At 42.0% G+C, this 12,992-nt stretch overlaps 1 protein-coding gene across 1 annotated transcript; it reads right to left on the reverse strand.

Moving 5' to 3' along the window:
* Positions 1-383: 383 nt before the first annotated feature.
* Positions 384-12,005, reverse strand: sap130a (Sin3A-associated protein a). Its single transcript, XM_083887866.1, has 21 exons — positions 11,904-12,005; positions 10,578-10,696; positions 10,216-10,487; positions 8,987-9,154; positions 8,773-8,899; positions 8,548-8,663; positions 8,335-8,459; positions 7,950-8,097; positions 7,774-7,861; positions 7,578-7,682; positions 7,317-7,458; positions 6,904-7,019; positions 6,091-6,381; positions 5,827-5,998; positions 5,024-5,122; positions 4,575-4,933; positions 3,437-3,670; positions 2,749-2,874; positions 2,552-2,655; positions 2,321-2,434; positions 384-1,875 (listed from the first exon to the last, which is right to left on the reverse strand). The coding sequence occupies exons 2-21, from the start codon at positions 10,678-10,680 to the stop codon at positions 1,717-1,719; spliced, it is 3,168 nt and encodes a 1,055-aa protein (XP_083743992.1). The 5' UTR covers positions 10,681-10,696; positions 11,904-12,005; the 3' UTR covers positions 384-1,716.
* Positions 12,006-12,992: the final 987 nt, after the last annotated feature.

Here is a 12,992-nt window from a genome sequence, read left to right on the forward strand (position 1 = left end):
GATGGGCCACAGCAGCAGAAAACCACATCAGACATAACAAAATACACTCACTGGCCACTTGTTACTTGGCCAAATGTGTTCATTACCTTCATCACATCACAAGGGGAACTTGAGCCAGGGGTAGGGTACACTCTGAAAAGGTCGCCAATCCACAGCCATTCACACCTGCCGTCAATGTCGAGTTTCCAATTACCCAAACTTCAAATGTGCAGGTCTTTGGTCTGTGAAAGAACAAAAACATGCAAACTCCACACAGAATCCCCAAAACAATCAACATCAGTTTAAAAAAACAAACAGTGGAAATAACAGCATGTCTTGTATTGTTGAAGTATATTTTTTACTATAATTACACAGACAAAAACAAATGTACAGTAGCTGAATGTTTCAGGCTCACTTCTTCACATAACGTCATCACCGTTAACACTCAACGAAACGAAGCGGGCACACGTCACAAAAATGTTTGATCGAGTACAAAACTTGAAAAGAAACAGTTCAACCAAAACGGGAAAAAAACGCAGCACATTTACAGTGATTTACATGAATTAAATCCACCAATGGGATCACAGGATTCTCTCTCTCATACAGTCCCTCACTCTGAAAAACTGAAACCAAATCCAAGTGTATTATTTTCACCATGACATCAACACGCTTTAAGTGGATGATTCATAGCAGTTTTAAATGTTACGCAGGACATTATTTATCCCGTCACACCAGATGAGAACTTTTAAAAGTGTTTCTTTAATGTTAAATTCTTGTTTTAATACTTTTTCGACGTCTCCTTTTATCTTGTAGTTTACACCCAAAGTTGATGCTGAGGTAATTATTTACCTGTGAGAAAACCAGCTCAGAGAAAAATGGGAAGCAGTGAAATTAGCTTTCCCCTTTTTTTTCATAAAATCAGGTCACGCTTTACATTACAGTACAGTAATAATAGAGTAACAGAAATGATATGTGGTAAGAATTTGAAATTGGGAAGTAATATTATTACAAACTGCGAATTGTGTGAGAAATAAGATATTCTTGTAAGTTTACCTCCCTGTTACAAAAACATTACCAAACAAATACCACGTTTCTGTGCTGTAACGTAAAGCTGTTCCTTTTTCCAACTGTGTAACAGCTCCCACGTGTTCCTGTACACGGACTAAATGAAGGCACAGATCGATGAAACAAAAGCACAATTGAGATTTGTCTGTATTCACAGTTGTTTGCAAAAAGGGAAACTACCTAAAACAAAAATGACTTCAGTTTACCCCACTGATCACTCCCAGGTGGTTCAATTCAACTGAAATACTTGGATTTCCACTGCACCTGTGTTTAGTGCCCGCTATTACAAATACACAACGTGCCGGCTTCAAATGAGAAACTAAATGAGTAAAAATGTTCTCTGGGGTTTTTTTTTCCAAATGGACAAAAAAAAGGAGGGAACTCTTGGCCACTCTAATGCAACCTATAATGCTCCGCGCTCAACACGAGTGCTGTGTCTTTACATTTTCCTCATGGGCTTTTCTGCTTCTTTCTTTTAATAAAATAAAAAAAAACAGTCATCCTGTCACTTCATCTCCGCCCACTCTCAGGCGAGACAAGGGAGGGAGCGGGAGATTGTATGCGGCAAATCGTAGCACCAGATTCTGAGCAGGTCCTCCCCTCTCCCCCCTCAGCAGCAGCAGCAGCAACAGCAGCGGCGGCGGCCATCGACGACAGAGAGAAGGCTCCAGCTCATGCTCGTTCTTTGCGCTTCAGTTTGGACGACTTCTTGACGGCGCCATTCTTGTTGAGCAACTTCAGCACCTTCTCCTTGTGGTCGAGCACCTTCATCATGGTGTCTCTGGCCTCGGTCACCTGGTCCATCACCAGCTTGCAGCGCTGCATGTTGCCCTGACGACACAAACGCACAAACACAGTCAGCCGTGGGAAAGCAAGTCTGTAATATTCTGATCTCAACCCAATTAAGAAAATAGGCCGAATAAGAGTTTTGGCTTAGGGAATTGTGGAGGGAACTCTGAGCACACACAGCGGGAGCATGCCGCCCTACTGAGATTATAATCCACTGAACGGTCACAACAGTAACACTGGAAACTGACTTTGTAGGTCAGTTAATTTCAGACCATAAATATTTGAAGGATAAAATGACTTGTAAACTCACATGATTGATGGTTCACATAAAAACTAGTAACACATATTAATGTAACTACTGCTACTCTCACAAACACGTAGTGTAGGTGCAGTTTTTGGTGTTTTTTGCAATTGTTACTGTTGTTAGGGGTAAAAAGGATAAAATATCTTAACAAATACATGAATATCATATGAAACACAAGCATACCTGTATGAGCTCGTTGATTCTGTGAAGTTCGTCGTCGCCTCCTGCTCTCTTCTTCGGTATCAGGCCTTCTTGAAGAGTGGAGAGGCGACTGTACACGTCGTGCTCCAAATTCGACTACAGACCAATAAACATTCATAACATAGTGTTAGCAGATTCCAATCCAACATAAAGAGCTGCTAAAACACTGACTATATGTCGTTCAGTAGTGAGCCAATGAAATAAACGACTCACCAGCTGCCTGAGCTGTGCGGCACACAGGTGGATTTTCCAGCCTTGTGCTCTGCATGCGACTCCTCTCTGATTAGCCATGTCCTGCAAAGTGCCTTTCTTCTCCTCTGTGAGAGAAACAAAGACTTGTTGTTCGAAGAAAAAAAAAAAAAACACTTGCTGGATAAAATGTTGGCATTTTTTTTGCCAAAGACACTGACCTTTGACTCTGATGTCGCTGTATCTCTGGAAGTGGTGGTAAGCAGCTTTCCAGGGATTACGGTAGTGCCTCAGGAGGGTGACGGGCGGTCGGGGTCGAACCGGCACATAACGCACTCCTTCTTCATCTAAAGAGATAAAAACGAGTCCATCAGTGAAATTTTATCACAATGATAGGAAATCTACTACTTTATATAATGAATATTATTATACTTTACTACGGTGGTGTAGTGCAGTGAATATATTGTCTGTTGGGTCATTAAACATGGGTTATATTGCCAACTTTTTTGTGAATTCATCATTTTCATTTCAATTAAAAGCAACCCAAGCCAAGCAATAGCACAAAATAATGAATACTATTATAGGAGACCACTTCAACATGTTGGAATAGTACACTCATTTACATTTTGTATTGATAGTTGTGAGAGTTTGCATGACATTGTCAAGAAAGCAGATGTACATTGTTCACATATATGTGCAGGAAACAAATGTGGAAGTGCCACACATTAACAGGAAGTCGGACCCTGAGTTACTTCCGCATTCAAAAATAAGGTCTACAGTGCCACCACAGGACTTCTGGTATGTGACCAAATTAAGTTTGTCATGGGCCTGGACAAAATGCGTGAATGGAGTGTTGGTGCTGATGTCACAAACTAACATTGTCACTGTGATGATTATGAATTTACATACCAACATATTCTCTTGGTGGAGATTCACACCTCTCGGCTCTGCCTGTGATGGGCCTGCCTGTTATCTTCTCTTCATCCGTGCTGTTCGTCTCCACCATCTCGCTTTCCTCTGTAGAAATGACATGCTGCTGTTTGCGGGGCTTCTTCCTCGGGGAGGCTCCGGGGATCATATCACCTGGGCCGGGAGGGTTTAGGGTGGAGAGCGCTGGCGCTGATGACAAGTTTGCATTTGGATCTGTGGGGCGGAGACACACATGTCATTTTAAGGTACATTATGTACAAAATTTATTCAGTCATAATGTGACCATAGGTCATCAAATACTGGGAAACATGCTCGACTGAAACGCTAGCTTCACTGATAACAATGGTACAAGCCAGTTTATGACAACATAAATGTATTCATTTTTAATTTACAGTTAAATCTACCAGTTATGTTTTAGCCTGATGCTCACTCAGTGCTGCTGCAGTGAGGGTTGGAATCTAAAAAGCCTCATTACCCCTCTCAAAAACGTCTCAACCCGAGTTCATATTTAAGCTATAGCCTGTTTAACATAGGACATATCGAAATCAGATCTTTAGTGACAAGTGGAAGACACTAACCAGAACCAGGAAGACAGAGCATAAGATATTAGTCCAGTCTCAGCTGCCCTACAACTCCCTTGTTAGCTATGTTCCGCAAAGAACACTGCGATAGTCCACTGCTGGTTTATTGGAGGTTCCCCACAACAGTCGAAAGAAAATGTGGGATGCTGCCTTCATTTACTCCTCTAAACTTTGGAACACACTTCCTTTAGATATCAGGGAAGCCAGCTCACAAGATATTTTTAAAAGACTTAAAACATATCTTTTTACTCTGGCCTTCAACTATTTTAAAGTTAAAACAGGGTTTTAACCTCTTGACTTGAGCCTTTTCCCATTTTACTACGGTTTTATTTGCATCTTTTGTTTTTGTTCGAAGTTAAAACAGGGTTTTTACCTTTCTACTTTAGACTTATCCTTTTCATTGCACCCCATGTTGTGTTTTATTTGCTTTTTCGATTTTATTTTCCTTTTATTGTGACGCACTTTGAGCTGCAATCCTTGTATGAAAGGTGCTGTACAAATAAACTATTATTATTATATTATTACATGCCCCTCACCTGGCTGTGTGTCCATGCTATCCACCTCCTGCTTAATTTTCACATCTGGGCAGGTGGAGCTGGCAGCACAAGCTGCAGTGCTGCTGGCTGCAGGCTGAGTAGGGGAAGCCACAGTGTTTGCCATGGAAGCGGGGACTGGAGGAGTCACAGCCATGGTAGCTGGGAGAGCTGAGAGGACGCTGGAGGGCTGAGAGGGAGGCACGGGTCCCTGTGTGGCTAGCATGGTGGGGATAGCTTGGGCGAGGTGCTGGGCGTTGGAGGACATCACCTGCTGCTCTCCTACCTGAGAAGGTAGTGCCTCTACTGTGGCCATGACAGGAGGAGCCACTGACATGTGTACCTCTGCTTTGGGTTTCACGCTGAGAGAAGAAGACAAAGTGTCAAACGTTATTGGTTCATATCAGAGACAGGATGAGAAAGTGGATGCGAGTGATTTGACAAGAGCTCACCCTGCAGGTCGGGGAGATCCTGCTCCTCTTACACCGCTCTCCAATCTGCCACTGCCTGCCTCAGAGGGCTGCGCAGGGATCAGGTTCTTACGAACACAACTACAACACAAGGAGACAATAAGGTTTGGTAAAAGAAAACATTTGAAATAAACAAGTTTGCAACACATTTCTCTTAAATTCAACTCTATATTATATGCTACTGAAGAGCCTGGGTTTAAAAGTGAAACTCATGAGTCCAAACACTTACTTTAGATAATTTAGATAATTTAGACGGAGTTAAGTTTATCAAGGCTGGAGTATTATGGCAAAAAATGTTATCCTGATAAATCATAGTAAAGGAGTTCATATATATTAGCATCATAATAGAGCTGAACATCAATCATTTTCAAATTAAAACCACAATTTAAAACCATGAAACAAGCAAAAAAAAAACAATTCTGTGTTCTATGCCAATTCAAAGTTCATTCATATATTTATACTATACTACTTTTTGTCACTGTTTGGAAACAGGGTCAATACAAAGTAATTGTTTAAGGGTGTCCAATCCAAATATTGACCAGTTTATTGTTGTTTCATTTCAAGGTTTTTTTGACAACAGGATTTGAAACTGCACAGCTAGACATTCTTTTATCCACTGAATATCTTTATATGAATAAAAAATACTGTGGCCTTATTTGAGTTCATTGATCATCTTGATCATCAAATGTCTTAAGAGGACCTTAAACATGTGCATGAACAACCTTTACAGTGCTGGGAGAGGTTTGAGGGAGGTCTCGTGTCTCGAGAGCTGGTTGTGTACTCACGTTTCATTAGCAGGCTTCTTGCGGAGGATGCTGGGTCGAGGGGAGGAGACCAGGGTGGGAGCACCTCCAACTGGTCCCTGGGCGTGTGCCTGCACCATGGTGGCTACAGGCTGGGTGCTGCTAAAGGTGCTGCTGATTGAACTCGCCACAAAACCATCAGCCAAAACGACTCCTGACAGAAGTAAAAGCACGTTTTGCAAACGGCACCACAACACAATCAACTCCTACACTGACTTTTTGAAACAACGTCCTATTCATAATTACCAGATTTAGCTTCAGACTGCGTTTGCTGCTGCTGCTGAGTGACCATAGGTGCCTGCTGAATTCCCTGCGTGGTGAGGGGCGCAGATGTGTGCAGGCCCTGCACTCCTAACGTTGCAGGCTGGATTCCCTGCGCAGTGATCGGTCCCTGCTGGATTCCCTGGGTGCTGATTTGCGCAGAGGGCAGACCAATCCGATCGACCGCCATCAGCTGCATGTGGTTTAGATGGACCGTGGTGGCCACGCCCACTCCGGGCTGTGTGGGAAGTGCTGAACTCGGAGCTTGAGGAGTGACTTTTTGAGAGTGAAATATGAAGTTAAAGGATGCTACGAGGTCATTTCAAATTTCATTTCACAGCTTTTAAACATCGAATTATCTCAATGCAAACTTTAATGTCATGCCAAATGATTAAAGGTTCATTACAGGTATAGTTCAGGCTTGGTCAAATTACATCTGGTGGAAACAAATACAATATGTCCAACTATTCTATTGTTCCATTGTAACCAAAACAACAAAGTCACTTTTTAATTTCTTGGTTTTTTTCGCTCAGACAAAAGTTCTTGTTTAGCCAATAAAGACACTGCTGGATGGAAATTATATTAATCTAGTGCACTTTATCTGGCTATGTTTGGTTACTATCACAGAGCAACACCACAGTTAGGGCTGACCAATTTGGGGAAAACTGAGACAGATTTATGCCCCATATCAATAACTTTTGAAGGGGTTATCGGGTTAAAAACATTGTTAAATTGTAGAACGACCAATGCTGTGAGCTGTGACTTGACAGGAAAACAACAGTGGTGATAGGAGCTTACCAGGATACTGTCGGATCGTCGATACAGAGCTGCTGATGGGGGTGTAGGTGTGTGTCAGAGGGTACGATGAGGAATAAGCCGGCAGAAAATACTGAAACTGCACTGGTACAGAGGGCCTTTAAAAGAAATACACAATTAAATTAAATGGGTTTCTGTATTTATGAGGTTGGTAAATCATGAATATTTTCAATATATTATATTTTCATGAATATATTCAATGTCATCATCACCAATATTAATCTCAGGTGTTTTGTTTATCAGTTAAAAAGGTATAAGAGTGTGTATTTTACAATAAAAATTGCTTGTTTTTTGTGGCCTTAGAATTAACCTTTTCACAAATCAAGCTCTGTCTCAATATGCCAAATAAAACGCTTATTTTATACATATTCATGGTAGCAGCATGAAAGCCTTACCTATTGTCACTTCTTGCTTCCATGGTGGCTGGATTAGGTGACGACCTATGACCTGGGATGGGGATGAGGTTGGTTCTTTCTCCTGGGTAGTCGGACTGCACACGCGATGAAGAGTGGGCGATGGGCTGTGGGACCACTTTAGCTACGAACAACAGGAGACGGTTTAGATCATGTCTTCACTGATTCCTGCTACAATCATGTTGATGAAATGAAACCTGATTATGAAGCACATCACAGTGAAAGATGAAAGGTCGAGCTTACCAACAGGGATGGCTGAGGTGGTCACAGCCGTAGCATGAGAGGAGTGCGAGGCCATTGTCATGGTGACAATAGTGCTATTAGGCATCTGAGTATGTGGAACAGAGCCTAAACAAGAGCACAACCAAATTAGTAAGAATTATCAAAGAAGACTTTTAATTAAATATTTTGTTTAGTCAAACATAAAAAAAGGAAATACCCATTGTGGTGGTTGATGGCACAGTCGTGGCAACAATTGGTGCTACAGTTGCTGCAGCCACTGGTGTCACAGTACTGAAGATGGGCTTCTATGAGGAGGAAACGGAAAGTTATTGTTTCAGTCATAGTGGGGAAAAATTTAACTTTCTGTGTAGGTTGCCATTAACAAGTAATAACCTGTGTCATAGTGTGCGGAGGCTGGGGCTTTTGAGCTCCGATTGCAGGGTGAGAGGGCAGTGTGATCCTTGTGGCAGTGTCACGGGAAGTCTGAGGCCTCTGAATACTGACAGCGGCTGGAGGAGGGTGAATCGTCAGTCCAGGACGCCTGAAAGAGTAGAAAGTAAAGAATAAATTATACAAGTCAAATGTTTACCCCATAAAGAGTCCAAAGGAGAGTGCAAGAACATTGTTTTAGCTAAATCATATCAGCATCATTTGCATTACCTTACAGAGTAGCTACAACGTTATTCATGCTATCAAAGTTTAGATTTTTGCAAGGATGGTATATTGATAATTGATGATCGTCTCTGACTGTGCTGTAGATTCTCATGTTGTTACTTACCCATGTGCCACCTCCCCAGAGTGTGTAACAGATGGACTGATGACAGGAGACTGTGTTCTGGTTGCTGAAATGGGGGCCACCACAGTCGGAAGCACAGCAGTGGAGGTTGTTACAGCAGGACGGGACTGTGACCAGATGAGGATGACACGGTTACAAACACTTCTCTAAATGCTTAACAGTGAGTATTGACACTGAAATGAGAGTAAGGAGCACCTGAATAGTCTGGTGGATGATGTGCTGCACTGTGGGCTGACCAGGGCCTCCACCTGCTCCAGTTGCCGGCCGTAAAACAGTTTTGGAGCTGGACATAACAGCTGCTGCAGCAGCACCTAGGAAATACAAATGCATACACAGATCAAGAGAAAAGCATCATCACAAAAGGACAAAGAGCATACACCAAGCACGGTGTGGTGCTGCTGTTAAAACACATATGCACACCTCGGGGTAAATGGGATGTGAAGGTCTGTGGAGGGACAGAAGGAGTCCCGATCTGCATCGCAGGGGCAGGGCCCCGAATAATCTGTATGTTAGCCGGCATCAGATGATGCAAGTTGCTGGAGTGACCCTGAAATGCAATGAAAATGACGCAGGTTATTATTGTAACAGAAACAAACACAAGTTCACAAATAGCAAATGTAGACAGCACACACACCTGTTGACCACTAATGGTTGCCACAGGAATAGATGGGGTTGGAGCAATGCTGCTCTCTATGGTGACTGTAATGTGACCAGGCACCTTAGGGGGCATGGGGATATGAGGCTGGTTGGAAGCTGGTGCAGGAGCAATAAGACGACTTGGCATAGGTGATTTCAATACAGCCTAAAACAACAAAAGGCACACAACAATAAACCTTTATGTTTTAAGCCCTAATTGGTGGTAAAAATCAAAACATTAAAGTGCTTTTATACTGAATCTTAACGCAGTAACTGAGACACATGGTCTGTATAATATTTGATTTCAGTATATGTATTCGTTAATCAGTAATTAAGCCAAATAATTAGCTGTCAAAATCCCTCCACAGTAAGCTGATCCAATATAATTGATTTTGGGTTGAACACTATACCATAACGACAACAAAAAAGCTATCCTACCTGATTATCTAACAATAAAATTGGACCCATACCACAACTAAAAGACCAGAAAGTCTTTGCTACAGTAATAAAAACAACCTTATTTTCTTCTTTATGCCCATGTTTGCTTCTTGAAATGACTGAACAGAACAATTACCTGCTTAAGCTGCCTTCAGACATGCACTGAAGTCCAGACATTGACAATGCAAATATATGCAAAAGTAGTTTTGGACATTTTCCAGATTTTCTGTCAACTCCCTAGTCAAATTTCCAATAAGATCTAAATGAGACCATGTAAGAAGACAACAGGAAATGCCTCCTGCATGACCAAAACAAGCATCACTCTTTGCCTAGGTGTTCAAGACACTGTCCTGCTGTTGTGAACACAACTAACCAAGATCATTTCCCACTCTACTGAATTTGTTACATGTTAACGTCAATCTCAGGAAAATGTCCAGAAGCAAAGTTTGTGTCTAACAACAACAACAACTTCAAACTGGTAAAAGAGCTGTAATGTGCAGTTGTTGTGTTTTCATGATTTAAGATCCAAGTCCACCTGGACTGAGGATATGAAGACTATGAGTTAAATCAGACTTCAACATGATGATCACTGCTCACTCAACCTCAGATAATAAATGTGACACTTTAAGGTTGAATAAGTGTAAGGCTATTTTTCCACAACCACATAAGGCATTATATCTTAGATAGATATATGTCGCTTAAATTGTGCTCACCTGACACTGCTAGTGATGATAACCAAAATTGTTTAAGTTCTAAAAAATATTAAACAGATAGGGTCATAATTATCACCTTCATCTGTCCCTCCGTGAGGACTGCCGCCTGACCTTGCGGAAGGTGGACAGGGGTTGCAGATACAGCCACAGGCGTGCCGGCCTGGATGGGCACAGTCTGAGGAAGAGCTTGCTGCTGACCGTGAGTCTGCACTTGTGGGTAAGGTCGGACCACCATGGTATCCTGCTTGTCATCTCTGAAGGCCAGGGTTCCTCCTCCTCCTCCCCCAGCCGGTGGATGATCATGTTGCCCGTGCTCAGCATCCCGGCTGCTGTCTGTATCTGCACTGCCTGATAAAAATAAAAAAAATCATGTACTTAGACACGTTCACGTTCTAAGTAAAAACATTAAGTAAAACTATGCATTTAAGCGCTAGTTACCTGGATTTGATGGCTGGTTGACAGACACAAGGTTTCCAGAAATCTGAGGCACTCCCCCACTGGAAGGGGGCAGCCCGTGTCGGGGGAATTGCTGGGAGCTCATTTTAACAGTTTAAGACCTAAAGTGATGACAGGAGGAGGGTTAATTACATGTATAGGACGCGTTACGGATATCATTAAAGTTTAACAGCTGAATTCCTTTATTTTGCCATACATTATACAGAGTGCTGCATTATAGTCGTGTTTCCTGCTGGAAAATGTGATCGAAGTACTATTTTAAATTCTACCAATCCAGGATGTGTTACAGGATACAGTGAGATATTGAATATAAATTTAATCAATTGTATTAAAGGCAATGGCATCTGCGAACCCTTCTACACTGAAAATGCATGACTATTTTAGCATAAAGCAGACATAATACGCCACCGAAAATGACACATTCATTGGGGAAACCATATGTGGTAGATGCGTTGTTGTACATTCACCACTTCTTTAAGCACACCTGCTCAGCTATGAATTAGCATCTCATTGCATTTAGAAATTTGAATTTTATCACACCTTTTGGGGGGTTTACAGAGAATGGTCTGAGGGAATTATTCAGTGAGTAGCAGGTCTTTGAGCAAAAAATGCTTTCTTGAGCCCAGACGACAATAACCAGATTAGTTCACAATGATGAAGAGGCAACAATAGCTCATCATTACAAGCAAAGCAGATATGCAGAAGACCATCTCTGAATCTAAAACACGTCAAACCTTGAAGCAGGTGTCTGTAGCGGCAGAAATCAACAGAGGCCAATTTATTAGGCATTCATAAAACCTAAAGAAGTGGCGTATGAGTGTACTTTTGTTGTTTGTTTGTGTAGTTCAACGACGTATATTTCTTATGTTGCCGAGTGTATGTCGTGTGTTGAAAAAATGTAAATACAATCGCATAGAACTGTGCACAACTACGTTCCGTGTGAAAACCGGACATTTCGAGGACCTTTTGATTGACGTAGACGTTAAATGCTCCACAACAAATGACAAAACTGGTCGACAACTGCAGCAGCGTATCTTATTAAATATCCCCCCCAACATGCAAGTACTAAACAACATACGTTTACTGCACACTGCAATATACTCACGAGAAACGTTAACTACGACGTTAAAACAATTAAGCCACCTTTCTTAGCCAGCAATCGCAGCTAGCAGAAAGCTAACGTAAAATCGCTAACCCAGCTGCCGCCTGTTTTTCCTGCTCAATCCTGGACTTTCCTTTAAGCGCAGAAGCGCAAACTTTAATCGAGCTTATCAAGCAAACACATTCCCGTTAGTGCGCAGACGTTACCGTATCTCAGAGTTACAGGGTAATAGTCGTTTTCTGGATTACAGATTTTCCATTCGTCTTTTCTTTTTTTCCTATAAACATGTAAGCCGGAAGAACACCAAAATAACCGCACCGCCCATATTTTCTTCAACCAATCAGAGAGCACACACCGCCACACTTGACCAATCAGCGTTTCAGAAATGTTCTGACCAACCTTAAACTGTGCCAGAGAAGGGGGGGTCTCATGGACCATGTGGTCACGTGGTAAACGTTGGCAGAGCTAGCGCTGAATGCTAATCTGCTAACTTGTATACCGGCAGCTCACCGTCACCGAAAAGAGAATTTCTACTGTATTATGATTCAGTGTCGTTTATATACGATATATTTACAATTAAACAATTACAGCTATTTAGCAGGAGATCGAGCGGTGTTGCTACCACAAGCTAACAGCAAAGTGTATAGTTTTGGTCTTGCAATACATTTAATACACGATGACACATCTTTTCTGGCTTTCCTGGTCGCCTGATGAGATCATCAAATGAATACAACGTTAAATTGGTCGGGGGAAAGTGGTTATTTAGATTCATTACCGGTACGTTTTACTAAGTTGGCTGGTTGTGCTAGTAGCCTTTTTACTACTAACCTACAACAACAGCCAAGTCTGGGGGCTGTCTCTTCGTTCGTCACGTGACCGCCACAGTCTCCCGCTTTACACAGTGATTGGTGCAGACTGGAGCTAAAGGTGGAGCCAACGCTATTTGTACAAGCGTCACTGTAGCACCGCAACATAACACTAGAGGGCAGTATCCATCTGCAGGAAAACATTTACCTGTCACTTTGTTAGGTACAAAGAACAAATAAAGCGAAAAGAGTGCGGTTTCCCTGCTGTTGTGGACCATCCTCTTGATAGTTGTGCATATTGTGCGTTCAGTTGTTTCATTCTCTATCATTTTGAATCACTCTGACCATTCTTCTCTGGCATTAACTCAGAATTTCATCCACAGAACTACTGCTCACAGGATATTTTCCCCTCTCTTTTAGATCATTCTAGCCAGGGTTGTGTGTGAAAATCCTTTAAAGATTAGTAGTCTCTGAAATCAGACCCAGCGC

This window comes from Microchirus variegatus (genome assembly GCF_963457635.1).
Source record: "Microchirus variegatus genome assembly, chromosome: 4".
In the NCBI taxonomy this organism is placed as follows: domain Eukaryota; kingdom Metazoa; phylum Chordata; class Actinopteri; order Pleuronectiformes; family Soleidae; genus Microchirus; species Microchirus variegatus.